The sequence below is a fragment of the Salvia miltiorrhiza genome, chromosome 3 (genome assembly GCF_028751815.1).
Source record: "Salvia miltiorrhiza cultivar Shanhuang (shh) chromosome 3, IMPLAD_Smil_shh, whole genome shotgun sequence".
NCBI lineage: Eukaryota > Viridiplantae > Streptophyta > Magnoliopsida > Lamiales > Lamiaceae > Salvia > Salvia miltiorrhiza.
In genome coordinates this window covers 64,043,053-64,066,068 of record NC_080389.1, presented here as the reverse complement: position 1 = coordinate 64,066,068, position 23,016 = coordinate 64,043,053, and the positions used below count along the sequence as shown (strand labels likewise).

The 23,016-nt window shown below is 38.1% G+C and overlaps 7 protein-coding genes and 1 pseudogene across 8 annotated transcripts; 3 read left to right on the top strand and 5 right to left on the bottom strand.

The window, feature by feature from the left end:
- Positions 1–12: 12 nt before the first annotated feature.
- Positions 13–942, bottom strand: LOC131019176 (uncharacterized). The gene has a single exon (XM_057947862.1). It carries the CDS (start codon positions 910–912, stop codon positions 13–15), a length of 900 nt encoding a protein of 299 aa, XP_057803845.1. The 5' UTR covers positions 913–942.
- A 1,439-nt stretch (positions 943–2,381) lies between these two features.
- LOC131019175 (uncharacterized) lies at positions 2,382–3,641 on the bottom strand. The gene has a single exon (XM_057947860.1). The coding sequence runs from the start codon at positions 3,639–3,641 to the stop codon at positions 2,508–2,510; it is 1,134 nt and encodes a 377-aa protein (XP_057803843.1). The 3' UTR covers positions 2,382–2,507.
- A 2,929-nt stretch (positions 3,642–6,570) lies between these two features.
- Positions 6,571–9,411, bottom strand: LOC131015415 (uncharacterized). 2 transcript variants are annotated; one of them, XM_057943799.1, is made up of 2 exons: positions 8,440–9,411; positions 6,571–8,090 (listed from the first exon to the last, which is right to left on the bottom strand). In XM_057943799.1, exons 1-2 carry the CDS (start codon positions 9,377–9,379, stop codon positions 8,056–8,058), a joined length of 975 nt encoding a protein of 324 aa, XP_057799782.1. In that variant the 5' UTR covers positions 9,380–9,411; the 3' UTR covers positions 6,571–8,055. The 2 variants fall into 2 exon arrangements, with proteins under 2 accessions (XP_057799782.1, XP_057799783.1); XM_057943800.1 differs by having other exon boundaries at positions 6,571–8,087.
- On the bottom strand, positions 7,112–7,717 carry LOC131019174 (uncharacterized). Its single transcript, XM_057947859.1, has one exon. The coding sequence runs from the start codon at positions 7,715–7,717 to the stop codon at positions 7,112–7,114; it is 606 nt and encodes a 201-aa protein (XP_057803842.1).
- A 2,048-nt stretch (positions 9,412–11,459) lies between the features above and the next one.
- LOC131015345 (uncharacterized) lies at positions 11,460–13,997 on the bottom strand. Its single transcript, XM_057943715.1, has 2 exons — positions 13,094–13,997; positions 11,460–12,730 (listed from the first exon to the last, which is right to left on the bottom strand). The coding sequence occupies exons 1-2, from the start codon at positions 13,921–13,923 to the stop codon at positions 11,596–11,598; spliced, it is 1,965 nt and encodes a 654-aa protein (XP_057799698.1). The 5' UTR covers positions 13,924–13,997; the 3' UTR covers positions 11,460–11,595.
- Positions 13,998–15,940: 1,943 nt separating this feature from the next.
- LOC131015414 (uncharacterized) lies at positions 15,941–18,430 on the top strand. Its single transcript, XM_057943798.1, has 6 exons — positions 15,941–16,511; positions 16,860–16,974; positions 17,062–17,216; positions 17,326–17,408; positions 17,850–17,999; positions 18,160–18,430. Exons 1-6 carry the CDS (start codon positions 16,151–16,153, stop codon positions 18,292–18,294), a joined length of 999 nt encoding a protein of 332 aa, XP_057799781.1. The 5' UTR covers positions 15,941–16,150; the 3' UTR covers positions 18,295–18,430.
- A 343-nt stretch (positions 18,431–18,773) lies between these two features.
- On the top strand, positions 18,774–20,825 carry LOC131015405 (uncharacterized). The gene is made up of 4 exons (XM_057943787.1): positions 18,774–19,146; positions 19,774–20,033; positions 20,122–20,265; positions 20,349–20,825. The coding sequence occupies exons 1-4, from the start codon at positions 18,777–18,779 to the stop codon at positions 20,664–20,666; spliced, it is 1,092 nt and encodes a 363-aa protein (XP_057799770.1). The 5' UTR covers positions 18,774–18,776; the 3' UTR covers positions 20,667–20,825.
- A 197-nt stretch (positions 20,826–21,022) lies between these two features.
- Positions 21,023–23,016, top strand: LOC131015358 (pentatricopeptide repeat-containing protein At1g09900-like; annotated as a pseudogene).

Here is a 23,016-nt window from a genome sequence, read left to right as displayed (position 1 = left end):
TAAATAGTTTTATTAGCTGTTTCTTTTTAAATAATTTGAAACAAGAATATTGATCACAACGTACCTAGTGGCGTTGGAGGCGCACTTGAGATGGACAACATAGCTGCACAACTCACAATGATATATCCAATATTTAGACGATAAATATTTGCTACACACATCACATTTCAAGTCCCATTTCATATATGGAGGTGGGACATGAAAAAAGAGAGAGAGGGAGTGAGAGTGGTACTCGCTTTCGATGGTTTGAGGCAACGATGCGCAACTCTCGTGGATCCAATATTGACAATTAGGTTTGCAGCACATGTAGGACTTCCCCCCGCGTGTGATGCCGCAAGCATCGCACTTGAAGCGACAACTCCTCATCACCAACTTCAATGCATGTTTGGGGTGACTCGGATGATCTATGGTGCGATGTTTCTCGTCATCGTCGTCATCATCGGCTGCATCGTACATCATGTCACTACCTTGCGCGCATCTCATATGCATCCACAACTCACATTCTGCCCTCGTACATTTGTACAAAATGCCCCCCTCCTCCGTGTTGGTATAAGGCCTTTTGCGAATGATAATAATCCTTTCGCAGATTGCACACAACTTTCCTTTGAGTGTTTCGCCATGGATGATCATTTGGTCAGACGTGAATACATGTTGAGTAAGTGTGTGTTGTGGGTGCATTTCGTGTCTGATCTTCCTCGGCATTCCCAAACATTCTTCATCTAATATGATATTCTCCCAACATAATCTACATTCATAAGCTTTCTCTCCTCTATTAAAAGACCTTCCACAACCATAACATCTTTCTCCTATACGAGGTTTTCCCAGAGTAAGTCGATGCTCGTGGCTCCAATGATGAACAACCTTTGTCTCCTCCTCCTCTTCCTCTATCTTATATTTTTCTTTCCCACTCATTGTATGTGTGTGTGTGTGATTTTTTTCCTTCTCAACTACAACTGATTGTGTCTGTGGGTGGTGGATGTCGATGGAGCTTTGGACTTTGTTAAATTAATGACATAGAATGGAATCATACAAAACTTCTCATCTCAGCAAAGAACAATGCATCATATATAATAACAAGTATACTTCACTCAAAGAATTTGTACTTTTCTTTCTTCCTATTTTTGTCTGTGTCTTATGCTTTTGCTTTTGCCTTTGTTTTTCTCATATAGTAATACTTATCCGAAACATGCAAGGTAATTTTCAAAGTCTCATGTCCATACCAAGTGTCCTATAATTGGTATGTTATGCATGTTGTGATTAACATGTTATGTGGGGAAACATGAGATATATATATATATATATATAATTTTTTACTCATGCTTAGAGTTGTCAAAAAACGAAAAAAATATATATACCAAAAACAATACCTATATACCAAAGAAAAAAAGATTTCCATAAATTATTCATTTTTTCCCTTTTACATTAATACGTGCAAATCCCCTCAATAATATTTTAAAAAATAAAAATGTAAAGGAAGAAGGGCAAATGGCAAATGAAGAGCGTCGTAGAATAGTTTCAATCTTTTCAACCGTTTGTTATATCCCAAACTTTCAATAAATTTTACTTCCTTAGTCCGGCAAAAATATTTCACTTTGGCTTACACATATTTTAATAAAATGGTGGATGATTTTTATGTAATAGAACTATAGTTTCACCATTACATAAAATAAGTGGTTAAAATTGAATAAAGAGTGTTTTTTTTTACTCTGCAAATAAATGGTATTTGTCAGGATAAATGATAAGTAAAAGATATGGGATCATGTTCTAAAAAGAAAAGTAATTTATAGTATCAACTTTGGTTTATTTGTGAGGCAAAATGTGACGAAAGTGATATACTTTTAGCGCACGTAAGGAGTAATATATAATATCAACTTTGATTTATTTTCTATTAAAAAAACAAAATATATTTGATTTATTTTCTTATAACCTGGATTTTGAGAAATTATTTAATTATGATCATAATTATTTAATTATGTAACACCAAACGCGAACAAAACCCGCCGCCGCGGTGCTTGGTTAACGCCAAGCGTCGCCACCACCGCGGCCGCCCACACAAATGGCGGACCTTTTGCTCCACATGCAACACAATCACCAACACGCCACCTGCGCGATTTACAGAGTCGAGCAGTTACTGTTGCTCGATGACGACGGCAGCGGCGACAACCCTTTGCTCGACGACGTCGCAAATGGAATGATCGAGGAGATGAGCGGCGATGAAAATTACGGCACTAATTCTCCTCAGTTTTGCTCTGCTCATGAAAACATCAGCAACCAAACTGCGCAGTTTGCTGATCTTCCGCCGTCGCCGGCGTTTGGAAACCCGATGCGCGTTCCGGTCTGGCCGGTTCCATGTCAATGGCATGTGATTAATACCTTATAAATTAGAAACACCAAACATAGGATCAAATTGATCAAACAAACAAACAAAAAACCCTCCCACGTTGAGAAGTAAAAGCGGTGAGAGAAAAACATAAGCAAAAGAAATACAAGTAGAAAGAGGTAAAACATCACTCGACGGCCTTCATGCAGCCATTTTTGAGCATTTTCTCGCCGCAGGCGTATAAACAAACGCAGAAGTTGCATGATGCACACTGAAATCCTCGCGATTCATACTTATCCCTACGACAAAGGTCGCAACGGCGTTTTGTGAGAAGTTGATAGGCGAGAGGGTGTGGTGGGTGAACTTCCGCATCATTAATCACATACTCCTTTCCGAACTTGATGTTTCTATACTCACCGGATGTGGATTTCAAGCAGCGGGGATGGATGGATAGATCGCAGTGGCGGCAGTGATACATCCACCTCTTAGGATTCGTTTCTGCTGTTTCACATGCGTCGCAGTAGAATTCACCCGGATTGTTGAGATTGGCGTCGTACGTCAATAGCAGCCGGTGGTGCTTGTCCCATCTACGGCTGGTGATTGATTCTGGCAGTATAGCGCATGGAACGTGCACAATGAACTCACAGCTGCCGCACGCGTAAGAGTTGCCGTATAAGGAGTCACCACACATAGCATCACAGTAAATTAGTTGCCAGCTGGGTTGAAAGTCGAGGGGATGTTGTTGGTGAGCCGTGTGATATATGGTGGCCGGCAGAGAAGCGCACTTGATGTCTGCTCTGAAGTTGCATTTTGTACAAGCGTAGAACAGTCCACTTGATATGAGAGAACACACCTTGCACTCCCACTCCTCGGATGGAAGTTTGTGAGAAGATTTGAGAATCAGGTGGTGACCAGATTGGTGGTGGAGTGGAATGGAGGGGAGGCGAGATGGCAAGCGGAAGCACGCCATGTGAAGATTGTAATTGCATCCACTGCTACAACTCATATAGTAGTAATATTTTCTACTTGAAGAAGAAGAAGATGATGATGATGTTGAAGAAGATGGTCTTTGTTTCCGGCTGAATATAGGAGTAATGCACCCATCACATATTAATTCCGATTCTTGATCTTTCCAATCATCATCATCATCATCATCATCACTATTTTCTTCTTCTTTTGGAAATGATGAGACTAATCTGAGTTTGTGATTGTGGAACTCATAATCAACATCATGATGAGGTATTGATATAGCTCCTCCTTTTATCTTTACCAAACCTCCAATTAGCTCCACATGACCCACATCACTTATTGGGAGCTCCATAATCCCTTTCTCATTTCTTCTTCTTCTACAACCAACAAAAACACTAATTAAAACAATTTATAAATTATTTAGGAGTTTATAAGCACTTGAAAAGTATTTTTTAAAAAAGCTTATAAGATTCTTAAAAATAAGCTCCAACAACTAATAAGTTTCTTAAAAAATAAGTTTCTCGGCCCTACTTGAGTTTTATAAGCAATAATTATTTCTCTTCACAATTTTCTCATTCTAACGAGAATTTTCTTATAAACTCAATTATGAAATACTTTGACAATTTATAAACTTTTGAAACATTTCATAAGCAGTTTTTTTTAAACTCTGTGAAATAAGCTTAGCCAAACACCGTCTAAGAATGACACAAAAATATTGACCACAATGTACCTAGTGACGTTGGAGGCACACTTTAGATGTACAACATAGCTGCAGAGCTCACAATGATATATCCAATATTTAGATGGTAAATATTTACTACACACATCACATTTCAGGTCCCTTTTCATGTATAGAGGTGGGACATGAAAAGAGAGAGAGAGGGAGTGAGAGTGGTATTCGCTTTCGATGGTTTGAGGCAACGATGCGCAACTCTGGTGGATCCAATACTGACAATTAGGTTTGCAGCAGATGTAGGACTTCCCCCCGCGTGTGATGCCGCAAGCATCGCACTTGAAGCGACAACTCCTCATCACCAACTTCAATCCATGTTTGGGGTGACTCCGATGATCTATGGTGCAATGTTGCTCGTCACCATCATTATCATCGGCTGCATCGTACATCATGTCACTACCCTGCGCGCATCTCATATGCATCCACAACTCACATTCTGCCTTCATACAGTTGTAGAAAATTCTCCCCGCCTTGTTATAAGACATTCCGCAGATTGCACACAACATTTTTTGGACTTTGACATATATATCAAAGGTTAATGTATGTTGAGTGAGTATGTGTTGTGGGTGCATTGCGTGTCTAATCTTCCTCGGCATTCCCAAACATTCTTCATCTAATACGAAAACTTCCGGCCAACATCTACATACATAAGCTTTCTCTCCTGCATTAAAAGGCTTTCCACAGCCATAACATCTTTCTCCTATACGAGGTTCACCCAGAATAAGTCGATGCCGGTGGCTCCAATGATGAACAACCTTTGTCTCCTCCTCATCTTCCCCTTCCTCTATCTTATTTTCTTTCCCACTCATTGTATATGTGTGTGTGATTTTTTTCCTTCTCAACTACAACTGATTGTGTCTGTGGGTGGTGGATGTCTATGGAGCTTTGGACTTTGTTAAATGGCATCGAATGGAATCATACAAAACTTCTCATCTCACCAAAGAATAATGCATCATATTATATAATATAATAACAAAGTACTTCACTCAAAGAATCTGTAATTTTCTTTCTTCCTATTTTTGTCTTTGTCTTTTGCTTTTGCCTTTGTTTTTCTCATATAATTGGCTCTTTATAACGGATGGGATGGTGTACCACTCTAAATTTATTTATTTTATAAAAAAATTTATACTCATGCGTAGAGTTGTCAAAAAAAGAGAAAAATATACCAAAAATAATACAGCTTAGACTAGTTTGAAATAATGCCATCTTATCAGGTCAGGTCGAACCATTTTTGATAGCTCTCTACTCGTGTGATCTCGATGAATATATTTGTTTTGATATCAAGGGAGGTATTCTTGTTGAATTTTTAAGTGTCTTATGTTCACATCGGGTGTATATTAACATTAATCACATGAGACTAAGCTCTTGGTTAAAACAAGAAAATAAAAGAATAAATTATTTATGTTGTATAATTTGTAGGGTTTGGGATGGGCCCAAAAGATTTAGACTTTTAAAGGGCCCCAGTTTATGTTGAAAATTGATGAGCTCAAAATAGGCCCAATTGATTTATGTTATCCAATTTTGAGTTCGATTTGATTACAAGTTAATAGTGTCATTCATTTTTCCCTTTTATATTATACGTGCAAATCCCCTAAAAAGTATTTTAAAAAATAATAAAATAGAGGAAGAAGGGCAAATCACAAATCAAGAGTGTCGTAGAATAGTTTCAACCCGTTCTTTATATCCCAAACTTTCAGTAAATTTTACTTCCTTTGTCCGTCAAATGTATTTCGCTTTGATTTGCACATATTTTAATAAAATGGTGGATATATAATTTTTTGTAGTAAAGAAACAATCTCACCGTTATTTAAAATTAGTGATTGAAATTGAATAAAGGTGTTTTTCTTATTTTTTTTAAATAAATGATATTTATCAGGATAAATGATAAGGAAAAAAAATATGAGAATATGTCCTAAAAAGGACAATAATTTATAGTATAAACTTTGACTTATATGTGACACAGGAAACTATAAAAGTGACATACTTAATTTGACGGACGAAATGAGTAATATATGATCATAATCATGTCAAAACTATGACAATATCTTTTCTTTACCCAAATCATACTTGAAACAATATCAATCATTATAAGTTTAATGCATACACTATAGAAAAGAGATCGAGGGGGGGTTTTTAGGACGGTAACTTAGGTTGATTTAGAAATTACGATAAAAAACTTTCGGACTTGTAAATATAGGACACTAATTTTTTTTAGAGTAAAATAGGACACTAATTAATAAGTGTTGCACCCGCAGTACATTTCTCGGCCGGGAAATGTCCTATTTTTACGACGCTTATTAATTAGTGTTCTATTTTACTCTAAAAAAACAGTGTCCTATTTTTACAAGTCCGAAAATTTTTATCATAATTTCCAAATCAACATAAGTTATTGTCCTAAAAAATCCTATGACTCCAGTAGAAAATTTCTAAAGATAAGCAATCCATCTTATATAAATTGTCTATTTCATTAGTGCGCTAGCTCTATATATAATCTATGGGCTCTGTAAAAAATGCAGACATAGAAACAAGAAGTCGACAAAACACATCACAAACACCCAAACATAGGATCAGATTGATCAAACAAACATAAAACAAACAAACAAAAAATCCTCCAACGTTGAGACCTAAAACACAAAGCAAAAGCAATACAAGAAGAAAGATGTAAAACATCAGTACTCGACGGCGTTCATGTCGCCATTTTTAAGCATTTCGACACCGCAGTTGTCTAAACAAACGCAGAAGTTGCATGATGCACACTGAAATCCTCGCCGTTGATACATATCCTCATCACAGAGGTCGCAGCGGCGTTTTGTGAGAAGTTGATAGGCGAGAGGGTGTGGTGGGTGAGCTGCCGCATGAATCACATACTTGTCTCCAAACTTGATGTTTATTTCTTTTAGGCGAATGAAGTCACCTGCCATCACATACTTGTTTCCGAGATGGTGTGTGTGTGTGTGAGCTGCCGCATTAATCACATACTCCTTTCCGAACTTGATGTTTCTATAGTCACCCGATGTGGATTTCAAGCAGCGGGGATGGATGGATAGATCGCAATGGCGGCAGTGATACATCCATGTCTTAGGATTCATTTATGTTTCACATGCATCGCAGTAGAATTCACCCGGATAGTTGAGATTGGCGTCGTGCGTCAATAGCAGCGGGTGGTGCTTGTCCCATCTACGGCTGCTGGTCGATGCCGGCAGCAGCGTAGCGCATCGAACGTGCACAATGAACTCGCAGCTGCCGCATGCGTAACAGTCATAATGGTGTGCGGCATTGCCACACATAGCATCACAGTAAATTTGTATCTCAGCATAGTTACGTTGAAGGAGTTTCATCACTGTAGAATATTGATTTCGTCTCTCACCATACGGGTCATTTAGTAGACAATGGTTAAGTAGATCTCGAAACATCTGATTGTGCTGGTCACGTTGTCTCTCGCTAGGGAGAAAGTCGAGGGGATGTTGTGGGTGAGCCGTGTGATATATGGCGGCCGGCAGAGAAGCGCACTTGATGTCTGCTCTGAAGTCGCATTTTGTACAAGCGTAGAACAGCCCACTTGACTTGAGAGAACACACCTTGCACTCCCACTCCTCGGATGGAAGTTTGTGAGAAGATTTGAGAATGAGGTGGTGACCAGATTGGTGGTGGAGTGGAATGGAGGGGAGGCGAGATGGCAAGCGGAAGCACGCCATGTGAAGATTGTAATTGCATCCACTGCTACAACTCATATAGTAGTAATCTTTACTACTTGAAGAAGAAGAAGAAGATGATGATGATGATGATGATGAAGACGATCTCTGTTTCTGGCTGAATATTGGAGTAATGCACCCATCACATATTAATTCCGAATTTTGATCTTTTCCATCATCATCATCATTACCATCACTAATTTCTTCTTCTTCTTCTTGAGATGATGAGACTAATCTGAGTTTGTGATTGTGGAACTCATAATCTTCATCATGATGAGATATTGATATAGCTCCTCCTTCTCTCTTTACCAAACGTCCAATTAGCTCCTCACTCACATCACTTATTGGGAACTCCATAATCCCTTTCTCATTTCTTCTACAACAAACAAAAACACTAATTAACAAATCTTTATATATATATGATGATGATTAAGGAGGTGTTTGGCTGCTCTTTAAAATAATTTATAAATTGTTTACGAGTTTATAAACACTTGAAAAGTATTTGTTAAAAATGCATATAAGATTCTTAAAATTAAATAAGCTCCAACAACTTATAAGTTTCTCGACCCTACTTGATCGAGTTTTTCATAATCTTATAGTATGTAGTAATAGTTTCTCTTCAATTTTCTCATTCTAACAAGAATTTTCTTATAAGCTCAGTCATGTCATTTTATATGCTATTTAATTTTTTAAACTCTCTGAAATAAGCTTAGCCAAACACGTACCTAGTGGTGTGGGGCGACTCGTTGAACGCGCACTTGAGATGGATAACATAGGTGCAGAGAGCACAATGATATATCCAATATTTAGACAGTAAAAATTTTCTACACACTTCACATTTGAAGTCGTTCTTGATATATCGAGAAGGGACATGGAAAGAGAGAGAGAGAGGGAGTGAGAGTGGTACTCGGTTTCGATGGTTTGAGGCAACGATGCGCAGCTCTCGTGGATCCAATACTGGCAATTAGCTTCGCAGCACATGTAGGACTTCCCCCTACGTGTGGTGCCGCAAGCATCGCACTTGAAGCTGCAATTCCTCCTCACCAACTTCAATCCATGTTTGGGGTGACTCAGATGATTTGCGGTGCGACATTGCTCGTCGTCGTCATCATCATCATCGGCTGCATCGTACATCATGTCACTACCCTGCGCGCATCTCATATGCATCCACAACTCACATTCCGCCCTCGTACATTTGTAGAAAATGCACCCCACCGTGTTGATAAGAAACCTTTCGCAGATTGCACACAACTTTCCTATGAGTGTCTCGTCGAAGCAGTCATCAAGGTTGAATACATGTTGAATGAGTATGTGGTGTGGGTGCATTGTGTGTCTATTCTTCCTCGGCAATCCTGCGCATTCTTCATCTAATACGATTTTATTCCCACATTTCTGGCTACATTCATAAGCTTTCACTCCTTCATTAAAACGCCTTCCACAGCCAAAACATCCTAGTCTTGTACGAGGTTCCCCGAGAGTAAGTCGATGCTCGTGGCTCCAATGATGAACAACCTTTGTCTCCTCCTCCTCTTCCTCTTCCTCTATCTTATTTTCTTTCCCACTCATTGTATATGTGTGTGTGTGATTTTTTTCCTTCTCAACTACAACTGATTGTGTCTGTGGGTGGTGGATGTCGATGGAGCTTTGGACTTTGTTAAATGGCATAGAATGGAATCATACAAAACTTCTCATCTCAGCAAAGCATAATGCATCATAATAACAAAGTACTTCACTCAAATAATCTACTTTTCTTTTCTTCCTATTTTTGTCTTTGTTTTTTGCTTTTGCTTTTCTCATGTAATTCTCTTTATAATGTCTAGTTAATTATAACTTTATGAGCGACAATGCCCGGAAATGTACAGAATCTACATATATAATTGGTATGTTATGAATGTTGTGATTAACGTGTTTATGTGGGGAAACATAAGACATATAATTTTTTATACTCATGCGTAGAGCAGATGAGATCTTCTGTTCCATTATTTAGTGTGTACCACTGTGTACTTATTTTCTTCAATTTTAATTTATTATGCTTTAATATAATAAAAAGATAATTAACAAGGGTTCACTCATCCAATTAGAGTTTATAATTATTTTGAATTAATAAATGATTATTTGGGTTCATTAATTCAAAGTTAGTGTATATATATATTTTTTTAAAGTAATATTTTTTAATTTTATAAAAAATAATTGTAAAATAGATAAATTAAAAGTGATCCACAGTGGTACACACTAAACAGTGAGACAGAGGATCTCATCTGTGCATAGAGTTGTCAAAAAAAGAAAAAGATATACCAAAAATAATACAGCTTAATTAGACTAGTCCGAAATAATACCATCCTATCAGGTCAGGTCAAACCATTTTTTTTTTTTTTGAAATTTGATTACAAGTTAATACTCCTTTCTACATTATACATGCGAATCCCCTAAAAAATATTTAAAAAAATAAATAAATAAATAAAGGAAGAAGAGCAAATCGCAAAAAAAGTGTCGTAAAATAGTTTCAATCCTTTTACCCGTTATTATAATGAAAACAATAACAATTCTTTTAAAGAATGAGTAATTGTTACTTTTATAGTAAGTGTTAATAATAGTTTATATCCCAAACATTCAATAAATTTTACTTTCCGTGAAAAGTATTTCACTTTGGCTTTTAATAAATTGATTGATGATATTTTATGTTGTGGAGAAATGGTCTCACCATTATATAAAATGAGTGGTTAACATTGAATATGAGGCTTTCTTCAAAAAAATATATATATATATATATTTGAATACGAGGTGTGTGTGTATTTTTTTTTTTTGTAAATAACGAGTATTTGTCAGAATAAATTATAAATAGAAGATGTGAAGCAAAAAAAAAGGCAAAAAGTGGAAAATAATTTATAGTATCAGCTTTGATTTATTTGTGACATAAAAAAATATAAAAGTGACAGATAAAATAATTTATAGTATCAAATTTGATTTATTTTTTATATAACCTGAATTTTGAAAAATTATATAATTATGATCATAGATTCATAATCACATCGGATCATCGGTTTGGTCAGACTCAAACCTGAAAGTTGACGATGTTGCTCTAATTTTCGTGCATGAGTCGGACCATATCTATTATAAACTATAATAACCCTCATTATTATTATATGATTATTATGTAAAAACAGTTACTAACCTCCTCGATCAACTTTCAATTCCATTAAAAAATAGTTACTAACCGCCTCAATTTTGCCCTGTTCATGAAAACGTCACCAACCGAACTGCACAGTTTGCCGATCTTACGCCGCCGCCGGCGTTTGGAAACCCGATGCGCGTCCCGGTCGGTTCCGCCGTCGCCGTACAGTTGCAGTTGCTCCCAAACGCTCAGAAAAATTTCCATATCAATGGTATGTGATTAATACATCGTAAATTATTGAACTTTGATCAAATTAATTGCTTTTATTTTTTTTAAATAGTACTCCCTCCGTCCCAGCTTTTAGTATCCAACTTTCCTTTTTTGGTCGTCCCACATTTTAGTATCCATTTCTATTTTTGGCAAAAGTAGGTGGGGTCCTTACTCCACTTTAATTATTTTAACTCTCACATAAAATGTGGGACCCTTATTCCACTCACAACACATCAATCACTTTATTAAAACCCGTGCCCTTTTGAACTGGATACAAAAAGCCGGGACGGAGGGAGTATTAATTTTTTGTTTTTGCTATCTTATATAAAATGTCTATTTTATTAGTGCGCTCTATAATATACGGGCTATGTATAAATGCAGACATTAGAAACAAGAACAAGATAAAAGACATCACAAACACCACAACATAGGATCAAATTGATCAAACAAACATCAAACACTCCAACGTTGAGAAGTAAAAAGCGGTGAGAGAAAAACATCAGTACGGGAGGGCCTTGACGTAGCCGCCTTCGAGACATGTAATTGCAGACTGCATACCACAGTAAGTACAAATGCTGAAGTTGCATGATGCACAGTGAAATCCTGGCCGTTCATACTTATCCTTATCACAAAGGTCGCAGCGGCGTTTTGTGAGAAGTTGATGGACGAGAGGGTGTGGTGGGTGAACTGCCGCAGAAATAATCACATACTCCTTTCCCAACTTGATGTTTCTATACTCACCGGATGTGGATTTCAAGCAGCGGGGATGGAAGGATAGATCGCAGTGGCGGCAGTCATACATCCACCTCTTAGGATTCGTTTCTGCTGTTTCGCATGCATCGCAGTAGATTGATTCACCTTGATGGTTGGGATTGGCGTCGTACGTCAATAGCAGTGGGTGGTGCTTGTCCCATCTACGGCTGGTGATTGATGCTGCCAGCACAGCGCATCGAACGTGCACAATGAACTCACAGCTGCTACACGCGTAACAGTTATAATCGTATATGTAGTCACCACACATAGCATCACAGTAAGTTACTCCCCCGCCAGATTGAAAGTAGAGGGGATGTTCTGGGTGAGCCGTGTGATATATGGTGGCCGGCAGAGAAGCGCACTTGATGTCTGCTCTGAACTCGCATTCTGTACAAGCGTAGAATAGCCCACTTGAGTCGAGAGAGCACACCACGCACTTCCACTCCATATCTGGAGATGTGTGAGGAGATTTGAGAATCAGGCGGTGACCAGATTCGTGGTGGAGTGGAATGGAGGGGAGGCGAGATGGCAAGTGGAAGCACTCTATGTGAACATTGTAATTGCATCCACTGTTACAACTCATATAGTAGTAATCTTTACTACTTGAAGAAGAAGATGATGATGAAGATGGTCTCTGCTTCCAGCCGAATATGGGAGTAATGCACCCATCACATATTAATTCCGATTCTTGATCTTTCCCATCATCACAATTTTCTTCTTCTTTTGGAGATGATGAAACTAATCTTAGTTTGTGATCGTGGAACTCATAATCTTCATCATCATGAGGTATTGATATAGCTCCTCCTTCTCTCTTTATGAAACCTCCAATTAGCTCCTCACCCACATCACTTATTGGGAACTTCAACATTCCTTTCTCATATCTTCAACAACCAACAAAAATACTAATTAACAAATTATAAATAGTTAAAAACAACTTATAAATTGTTTAAAAGTTTATAAGCACTTAAAACGGCTTATAAGATTCTTAAAAATAAGCTGGAACAACTTACAAGCTCGTTTTTTAAAAAATAAGTTTCTCACCCCTAATTGATTTTTATAAGAAATAATTTATCTTCAATTTTCTCATTCTAACAATAATTTTCTTACAAGCTCTATCATGAAATACTTGGACAATTCATAAACTTTTGAAACATTTTTTATAAGCTAATCTTTTTAAACTCTGTGAAATAAGCTTCGCCAAACACCGTCTAAATAATGACACAAGAATATTGATCACAACGTACCTAGTGGCGTTGGAGGCGCAGTTGAGATGGACAACATAGCTGCAGAGCTCACAATGATATATCCAATATTTAAACGGTAAATATTTTTTACACACATCACATTTCAAGTCCCTTCTCATATATGAAGGTGGGACATGAAAAGAGAGAGAGAGTGAGTGAGAGTGGTATTCGCTTTCGATGGCTTGAGGCAACGATGAGCAACTGTTGTGGATCCAATACTGACAATTAGCTATGCAGCACATGTAGGATTTCACCCCACGTGTGATGCCGCAAGCATCGCACTTGAAGCGACAACTCCTCCTCACCAACTTCAATCCATGTTTGGGGTGACTCGGATGATCTATGGTGCGATGTTGCTCGTCGTCATCATCATCGTCTGCATCGTACATCATGTCACTACCCTGCGCGCATCTCATGTGCATCCACAGCCTACATTCTGCCCTCGTACATTTGTAGAATATGCTCCCCTCCGTGTTGGTACCAAAACTTCGGCGGTTGATAAGAGAACTTTCGCAGATTGCACACAACTTTCCTGTGAGTGTTCCGAGATAGTATTCATCATAGCTGAATACATGATGAGTGAGTATGTGTTGTGGGTGCATTGCGTGCCTAATCTTCATCGGCATTCCCAAACATTCTTCATCTAATACGATATTTTTCCAACATCTACATTCATAAGCTTTCTCTCCTCCATTAAAACGCCTTCCACAGCAAAAAAATCTTTCTCCTATACGAGGTTCCCCCAGAGTAAGTCGATGCTCGTGACTCCAATGGTGAACAACCTTTGTCTCCTCCTCCTCTTCCTCTATCTTATTTTCTTTCCCACTCATTGTATATGGGTGGTGGATGTCTATGGAGCTTTGAGCTTTGGAAACATTTAACAGACATAGAATGGAATCATACAAAACTTCCCATCTCAGCAAAGAATAACACCTCATAATAAGAAAGTACTTCACTAGCTCAAATAATCTACTTTTCTTTTCTTCCTATTTTTGTCTTTGTTTTGTGCTTTTGCTTTTCTCATGTTCTCTTTATAATGTCTAGTTATAAATATATGAGCGACAATGCCCGGAAACAGAATCTTCATCTAGTTATATATGAATGTTGTGATTAACGTGTTTATAATGTGGGGAAACATGAATGTTGTGATTAACGTGTTTATAATGTGGAGAAACATGAGTCGTTATATAATTTTTTATACTTATGCATAGAGTTGTGAAAAGAAAAAGCCAAAAATAATACAACTTAGACTAGTTCGAAATTATGTCATCCTATCAGGCCAGGCCAGGTCGAACCATTTTTAATAGCTCCCAACTCGTGCGATCTCAATGAATATATTTGTCTCGATATCAAGTGAGGTATTATTATTGAATTTTTAAGTGTCTTGTGGGATCCTCTGTCCCACTATTTTGTATGTACTATCGTGCATCACTTTTAATTTATCTATTTTATAATTATTTTTTTATAAAAATAAAAAATATTATTATATTATGAACTCTAATTAATATTTATCACTAAAAATTAAAATTTTAAAATATATATATATATATATATATATACCCTAACTTTGAATTAATGAACCCAAATAATTAATTATTAATTCAAATAAATATAAAAAAATAATTATAAACTCTAATTGGATGAGTGAACCCTTGTTAATTATCTTTTTATAATATTAAAGTATAATAAATTAAAATTGAAGAAAACATATAATTAAAAATTATAATAAATTAAAAATGAATGACTCACAATGATATATCCAATATTTAGACGGTAAATATTTTCTACACATCATATTTGGAGTTGTTTTTTATATATAGAGGTGGGACATGAAAAGAGAGGGAGAGGGAGTGAGAGTGGTATTCGCTTTCGATGGTTTTATCTTTTGCATGTCTCTTTTGCTTTTATCATGTTATTGTCTCTTTATAATGTCTAGTAATAACTTTGTGAGCAACAATGCCTGGAAACAGAATCCACATATATAATTGGCATGTTATGAATGTTATGATTAATGCGTTAGGATTTGGGATTGGCGCAAAAGTTTTAGAATCAAAATGAATGACTTCAAAAGGGGCCTAAGATTTGTTGAAAATTGAAGAGCTCAAAATAGGTCCAATTGATTTATGTTATCAAATTTTGAGTTCTATTGGGCCCAATTTGATTACAAGTCTTCCTTCTTTTTTTAAGGAAATTTGATTACAAGTTAAATAAAATGATTGGTAATTTTTTATGTAATGAAGGGTTCCGACTTCCGCTATTGTATAAAACTAGTGGTTAAGACTTAAGATTATTGAATATGAGATTTCTTTAAAAAAAGATTGAATGTGTTTTTTTTTTTTGGTGTGTATATAGGGGGTATTTGTTAGGATAAATGATATATAAGGAAAAGTTGTGACGCAAAAAATGGAAAATAATTAATAGTATCAGCTTTGATTTATTTGTGACATAAAAAAATGACAAATTTGACATACTTCTAGCGGACAGATGAAGTAATTTATAGTATCAAGTTTGATTTATTTTCTATATAACCAGAATTTTGAAAAATTATATAATTATGATCTTAATCACATCAAAATATGACAATAGTTTTTCTTTATCAAAATAATACATGAAGCGATATCCCTCACCGCAAAATTAAAGTCTAATATATAAACACTATAAAAGATTTCTAAAAGTAAACAATCCATCGTCATCGAATCATCGGTGTAATCAAAATCGAAGCTGTAAGTTGATGAATATATACTAACTTTCAGGCACAATTCAAACCACAATGATTAGAAAGTATATTAACCATCACCATTATTATTATTATTATTATTATTATTATTATTATTATTAAAAAACAGTTACTAACCGCCTCAACATTCCCGCCACTTCCCTTATAATTCCCCAACTTTCAATTCCATTTCTCCTTTTTTCCGACCCCATCAATTCCATTCCGATCAACAGAAAAAAACTACTCCACTGTAACACAAACGCCAACAAAGCCCGCCGCCGCGGCGCTTGGTTAACGCCAAGCGTCGCCACCACCGCGGCCGCCGCCGGCCGCCCACACAAATGGCGGACCAAATTTCCGTTGCTCCACAACACAATCACCAACACGCCACCGGCGCGATTTCCAGCGTAGAACAGTTACTGTTTCTCGACGACGATGACGGCGGCCGCGGCAACCCTTTGCTCGACGACGTCGTAAATGGAATGATCGAGGAGATGAGCGGCGACGCAAATTACGGCACTAATTCTCCTCAATTTTGCTCTGTTCATGAAAACGCCGTCAGCAACCAAACTGCGCAGTTTGCCGATATTCCGCCGCCGCCGGCGTTTGGAAACCCGATGCGCGTTCCAGTCTGGCCGGTTCCGCCGTCTCCGTACAGTTGCAGTTGTTGCCAAACTCTCAGAGAAATTTTCCATGTCAATGGTATGTGATATAATACCTCTTAAATTACTGAACTTTCATCAAATTCTGATTCCATTAACTTAAAAAAATCATTTGAAAATTTACTAAACTTTTAAAGTGTTTGATTTTACTAACGAGTTGGATTACGGCCAAATTCAATGCTGAATTGGTCGTTTGAAAATCAAAAGTTATCAAATTGAGTGATGAATAAAACGATGTTATTTTTACTTATCAAAATCAGATTAAATGAAAAGTTTAATAAATTATTATCAGATGCAAAACTAGAGTTTGGTCAATAATTTAGAGGCTAATTTCCTTTTTTTTTCGATTCAATTTTAATAGTTTCGAAAATTATCTAAAATTTGATAGGGAGTCGAGTGTTGAAGCTTGGAATCCATGGAAGATTATGGCACATTAGCCATGCCGTGCTTGAGAGATTTGACAGCAAATCCTCACCTGAAAATCATGAATATTATATGTTTGAGTAAGTTTTCATTTTTGCTTGTTTTTTTGTTTTTTCTAACAAAAAATAAATAAATAGTGCTTATATATTGAAATTATGGTGAACTAGTTTCTGCAACGAAAGCATAGGCAATGTGAAGCAATTCTTGATTCAATACTGCAACGATCGAAAACTAGAAGGCTTCATCATGCTGCAAGATCCTCTATCCAACTTCTACGACGCGTTGTGCACCGGTTGCTTCCACCATCACCAAAGTTTACAAGGTCAAAATTGAAATTCGAATTTATCTATCTATCTATTTATCTATTTCAGGCTTTTTGATAAAAAAAAAAAAAAAAACACGCGTTGATAACTCTTAAAATCGCGGTGTAGGAGATGGCCACGAAGGCGAGGTTAGCCGGCTAGAGGAAGAGGCCAATGGAGTGAGACTACCTAAGAGCTACATTGCATCACAGGTTTGTGTTAATGTATCTATATATTTCATTTGTTGTCAAACATCTTAAAGAGATAATATCCCAATCTAGCTTTTTTCATATAGCAAAAGGATTATTATGCCCTTACATACTTACACGAAATCATAAACAATTAAACATATAAATAAAAATAAAGAAATAATAGTCATTTTGATTTATTATGCCCTTACACGATTTACACGAAGAAACAATGTTATGTTACACGAATTTTGGTTACACGTGCACAAAATTGTGCACAAAATTCGTGTAAATTGCGTAAGTGTGCAAGGGCATAATAGTTCAAAATGGCCACTACTTCGATATTTTTATCTATATGGCTATAATTTCATAGTACTGTATACTTTTAGCTAGATTAGGGTGTTGCCTCTATGTTAAACTGTATTTTCTCGAATGATCAAAATTTCTTATGATTGTTTAGAGCAGAGGGAGAGAGCAGGGAAGATGAGATTGAGGGATTTGGCTAAGTATTTCCATCTCCCCATCAACGCCGCGGCTAAGGAGATGAAGCTATGCCCTTCTGCAATCAAGAGCGTATGCCGCAAGGAGGGCTTGAAAAGGTGGCCTCATAGAAAGGTTTGCTCTGTTCCTTAGTTAGCGTTTTTGTGCTTTCAATGAGTTTATAGGTTTTTTCCCATTTTGGGTTTGCGCGTGTGTTTTTCTTTCTTTCTTCTTTTTTTTTTTTTTTTGAAAAGGTTTGGTTCTCCGTTTTTTCTTGTTTATTTTTTTCTTGTAGATAAAGAGCATCAAGAACGAGATAGCAAAAATGTCGAAGAACATCAACTCAGCCGATGGTAGTGAGAAATCGCGCCTCGCGATAGAGATGCAGCGCCTTGAAAGGGAACTTGGCGCCTTCTATCAAGAGAAATAGTGGGGTGATTTTGTGTTGGAGACTTGGTATAGATCAATAGATGAAATTTGTATAAAGATTTTAGTATTTATAAAAACATCAGGTATATATGTTAAAATAACTGTCAAGGTGCATTATAATATAACGAAGAAGCGTAGTTCAGTTGGTAAGACAATTTCCCTCTAATCAATAAATCAAGGGTTCGAATCACCATGAATAAAAATAGGGAATCATAATTAATTAATGACTATTTTATTAGTCCGCTCTATAATATATGGGCCTTGTAAAAATGCAGACATAGAAACAAGAACTAGACAAAAGACATCACAAACACCAAAACATAGGATCGATCAATTCATCAAACAAACATAAAACAAACAAAAACAAAAAACCCTCCAACGTTGAGAACTAAAAGGCCTAATTCATAGTTATCATCGTTGCTTACACTATATGTACACAATCATCTCGTACGTTGTGATGTTACTCTCCTCTTCGATCCATCAATGGCGCCCCCCTCGCAGAAAGTGGTGTGCATAAAGCATGTGAAGCAGGAGACGGCGGAGGAGTGGGACGAGACGATGCCGCTGCCGGGGGACATAATCGAGGGCGTGGGCGAGGACTGCGGGGACGAGTCCTTCGTCTCGGCCAAGGCGCGGGCGGACCTCAACTCGCAGCTGGGGAGGATCCACCGCGTGGCCGAGGTGGTGTGGCTGAAGGTGCGGAGAGGGGAGGGGACCCTCAAGCTCCGAGTCTGCGTCGTGCCGGACGTCAACGTCAAGCTGCAGAAGAAGTTCACCGTCCGGGCGGCCTCCGACGAGAGGCACGTCGCGGTTCTCGCCGAGATGACCTTCCAAGAGTGCTTCGATCTGCAAGGTACGTTCTCTCTGCTAGTTAAAAAAGTTCGGACTTATGCAGACGACTAATTAATTAGATGGGAGCGAAATCGAATAACCGAACCGAATCGTTGGATTTTGGTCAAATTGGTTTGATTTTTAGCCATATTCGATTCGGTCCGGTTATAATTTATAAGAGTTGAACATGGTTCGGTTTGGTTCGGTTTTTGAATAAAAAAATTGAACGTGTAGATAATTTTGCGTTTTTGGAGTTTTTTATTTGTAAGACTTTTTTTTAATAATTTAAAAGATCTGAAGAAAAAAAATTGGTTCAAACCTTAATATAAATTAAATATATTAATTTTATTTCTCTAGCATACATCTTATTTCTTTTAATTGAGGTTGAATTATTTTGATTTTATAATGATTTTTTTTGCTATTCTAGACAACAATTTTGAATATAAAATTAAAAATATTAAAGAGTTCGGTTGTGTGAAAATCGAACTGGAGCCGTTTGAAATTCGATTCGATTCGGTTTGATTTAAGGAAAAAAAATTGGTTGGTCTGAATAGTCATTTTAAAAACTTTGGTCAGTCCGAATGTAGGACTTTGGTTTAATTTTCAACCTAACCGACCGAATACTCAACTCTGTATGTAATTTGTGCAGAGATGAGTAGGCGAGTGGTGAATCTAGATTTCAAGGGGTTTCATCGTAAGGGGATGAAATACGACTGGAAGCACAAGGTCGGGTCGTCTTTACCCGACCGGCGATCGACGGTGGTGAGCTCGATTTTGTTCACGCCGCTGTCGAGGGAACGGGGCACGGAGGCGTCGACGGTTAGAGCGATGGCGTGGTTTTCCGCGGCGATTTCCTCTGGGATTCCGCTCGTCTTCACCAACATTCAAACTGAACAAATCATCACCTCGGTATTGTTCGTATCTCTTTCTAAAATTTCTCTCTCTAGCTCTTCGACTATATATTTTATTATTTTCCAACATATAATCCTTTCTGAAGGAGAGGAGCCAGACAACAAGCACGGTAAACGTCGCCCAGGGCATAAGGCTCTGGTTTCTGCCCGGCCTTGCTGAAGTCCCGATCGAATTGTTTCCCCGACCGGGAGAATTCAGGTTCGGGATGGACATAAAGCGAACTGAAGAGGTGACGACATATATATTCTGTGTTTATGAGTTGGGCTAACGTCAAACTAAAGATATATATATATATATTTTTAAAACATGCAGGGCTTCATCTGCGTGAACTCGGTGGCCCGAGGGACAGCTGCGGAGCGAGCTGGCCTCGGGCAACTGTTCGAGCAGGCGAACAGGACGCGCCACCTGCTTGTGATCTCGAGGCTCAAGGGGAAGAGCTTGATGCCGTCGACGGTCGACTCCGACGGCTTGATTCATTGTTGCGACAATGCTGATATTAGGCAGGAATTGTTTTTCGCTTTGGAAAAAGCCGATAGCATTCAGCTCCACTTGATGTCTTGGCCGAGTGAGACCGTTGCTTCGTCGCCGGCGTCGGTGGTTGCAGCGCTTAGGCCTCCGGAAAGCTTCTGATTTTGTGTATAATGTTTGAAGTGAAATTGGGAATAAGTCGTCGGATTTCTCTATCACAAATTATAATTGATGATGTCATTTTATACACATGTGTATGAGTAATGTGAGTATTAGAGATGTAGTGTTTGGAAATTGGAAATGAAATAAAATGATTTTGGATGTGTGTTTATATTATGCACATATAGTATTTATTTATCATTTTTGTCTATGAAACTCAAAAATATTATGCAATTTACATGATAGAAGAAATTTAATTATATTTTTTAGTTATCATACAAAATGAGATTATTTTAGACTAGAGTTCACCATTTTCTAATTTTTTTTATAATTAGAATTATAAGAGATGTTTGAATATAATTTGTTATACAATCCGTATCTAAAGTGAGACATCTCTTTTTGTAATAAAGTAATTGATCAATTTCAAAACATTTTTTTCTCTTAGATTTTCGTGACAAATTGAGCATTTAATTCAAACTATTTAAATGTAATCAAAATTTAATAACGTATTTAGTTTATCCCTAGCTAAGTGAGTAGCAATCAGCGATAAAGCCAGCTGCTTACGACGGCGAGATAGAGCAACATGGCCGCCGCTGTCGCCGCCCCTCGCCGCATGCATCAACCCCTCTCCAATGGTCTATCAGTCATCCCCGCCGTACAATATCTCCTTCAATACCTAAACCCTCAAAACCCCCAATTCCATCAATGTCCCAATCCAGCAAAACTAAATCAATTCTCACCTTATTTAACACAGGATTTTGTGCTCGAAGTCATCAAAACCCAGCCAAACCCTTACCATTCCGTCTTCTTCTTCAATTGGGCCGCAAATCCGATTCCAAACCCTAACAATTACTCCCACTCCCACTTCTGCTACATCGCCATCACCGACAAGCTCCTCTCGCACAGATTGTTCTCGTTAGCGGCCGATTTGCTGATATCCCACGGAAAGTTCTCGGATTTCATGAAGGGGAAGTTCATCAAAGCCCACGGTGATCTGGGACACTCGAAATGGTGCGTGAAGCTCTTTGATCACGCGAAAAGCGACGAATTTGGGCGCTGTTTGTTCTCTTTCAATGCGTTGCTAGGTGTTCTTGTTAAGGCACGTAAAGTCCGCGAGGCTTGGGGTTTTTTTGGGAATGTTGTGATGAAATCGAGTGCTGTGATCCCTGATGTTTCGACCTACACAACGATGATCACGGGCTTGTGTAAAGTGGGGATGGTTGGGGATGCAGAGAAACTGTTCGACGAAATGCCTGAGAGAAATTCAAGGAGTTATAACGCCATCATTAACGGTTTGTGCAAGAAGGGGTTGGTGGGAAGAGCTCGGAGAATCTTTTCGCAGATGGAAGAAGACGACGCTTGCGCCCCCGATGTTTTCGCCTACACCACCTTGATCGATGGATACTGCAAAATGGGGGAGATTGGGAATGCTTTGAATTGCTTCGAAGAAATGGTGAGAAACAACAAATGTGAGCCAAATGTGATGACCTACAATGCTCTGATATCCGGGTTGTGTATAAACGGAGACGTGGACGAGGCGAAGAGGATGGTGAGCAGGATGAGGCTGGCGGGGCTGAGGGACAACGTCGTGACCCACACGAGCTTGTTGAAGGGGTACTGCACTGCCGGGAGATCCGATGAAGCCATCAAGCATTTCAAGGAGTTGGGTAGCCTTGGCATGAGCCTCGATCTCAAGGCATACGCAGTGATTGCCAACGAGTACTGCAAGATGGGGAGGCCGGACGAGGCGGTTGCCCTGTTGAGAGAAATGAGGGCTAGAGGCATTGTGCCGATTTTGAGCAACTGCAATGCTGTGTTGAGGAGCTTTGTGAAGCTGCACGAGCTTGAGAAAGGCGTTCGTTTCTTGAAGCAGATGGCGCAGTGGGGCTGTCGCCCTAACTTTGTGTCCTACAGCGAGGTGGTGGCCGGGCTTGCTGCAGCCGGGGGGCGGATGCAGGATCTTGACGATGTTGTTGATGACATGAGACGAGATGGTCACGTGCTTAACGCCACGTTGTATAGTTTGTAGATACAGGCAAAGTGTGTGAGTGGAGACGTGGAGAAGGCGATCGAGCTTTTTGAGGAGATGATTGGTGAGAGGTTTGTGATCAAGAGAGATAGCTTCGAGGTTTTTGTGAAGAAGTTGTGTTTGTTGGGTTTGGTTAATAAGGTGGGAGATCTCTTTGATAGGATGAAAAGTAGTTGCTTGGTGTTTGATGTGATGAGTTATCAAAGTGTGTTGTATGAGTGTGTTTGTGGGAATAGTGGTAGTTGAAGTTGATTAGTAGCTATTCATGTTTAGTGATGGATATGAGATAGGATTATTCTTATTAAATAGCATAAACTTTGATCA

Bases quoted from the DNA above. Each gene is read 5' to 3' on its own strand.
- LOC131015414 (XM_057943798.1), top strand. From the start codon at position 16,151: ATGGCGGACCAAATTTCCGTTGCTCCACAACACAATCACCAACACGCC. The intron at 17,217-17,325 runs GTCAAAATTGAA...ATCGCGGTGTAG, and splicing joins CCATCACCAAAGTTTACAAG to GAGATGGCCACGAAGGCGAG. The intron at 18,000-18,159 runs GTTTGCTCTGTT...TTTTTCTTGTAG, and splicing joins AAAGGTGGCCTCATAGAAAG to ATAAAGAGCATCAAGAACGA.
- LOC131015405 (XM_057943787.1), top strand. From the start codon at position 18,777: ATGGCGCCCCCCTCGCAGAAAGTGGTGTGCATAAAGCATGTGAAGCAG. The intron at 19,147-19,773 runs GTACGTTCTCTC...TAATTTGTGCAG, and splicing joins AGAGTGCTTCGATCTGCAAG to AGATGAGTAGGCGAGTGGTG. The intron at 20,034-20,121 runs GTATTGTTCGTA...TCCTTTCTGAAG, and splicing joins CTGAACAAATCATCACCTCG to GAGAGGAGCCAGACAACAAG.
- LOC131019175 (XM_057947860.1), bottom strand. From the start codon at position 3,641: ATGGAGCTCCCAATAAGTGATGTGGGTCATGTGGAGCTAATTGGAGGT.
- LOC131015345 (XM_057943715.1), bottom strand. From the start codon at position 13,923: ATGAGTGGGAAAGAAAATAAGATAGAGGAAGAGGAGGAGGAGACAAAG. The intron at 12,731-13,093 runs GTACGTTGTGAT...TGGTTGTTGAAG, and splicing joins TGCGCCTCCAACGCCACTAG to ATATGAGAAAGGAATGTTGA.
- LOC131019176 (XM_057947862.1), bottom strand. From the start codon at position 912: ATGAGTGGGAAAGAAAAATATAAGATAGAGGAAGAGGAGGAGGAGACA.
- LOC131019174 (XM_057947859.1), bottom strand. From the start codon at position 7,717: ATGGCGTGCTTCCGCTTGCCATCTCGCCTCCCCTCCATTCCACTCCAC.
- LOC131015415 (XM_057943799.1), bottom strand. From the start codon at position 9,379: ATGCCATTTAACAAAGTCCAAAGCTCCATCGACATCCACCACCCACAG. The intron at 8,091-8,439 runs GTACGTGTTTGG...TGTTTGTTGTAG, and splicing joins GAGTCGCCCCACACCACTAG to AAGAAATGAGAAAGGGATTA.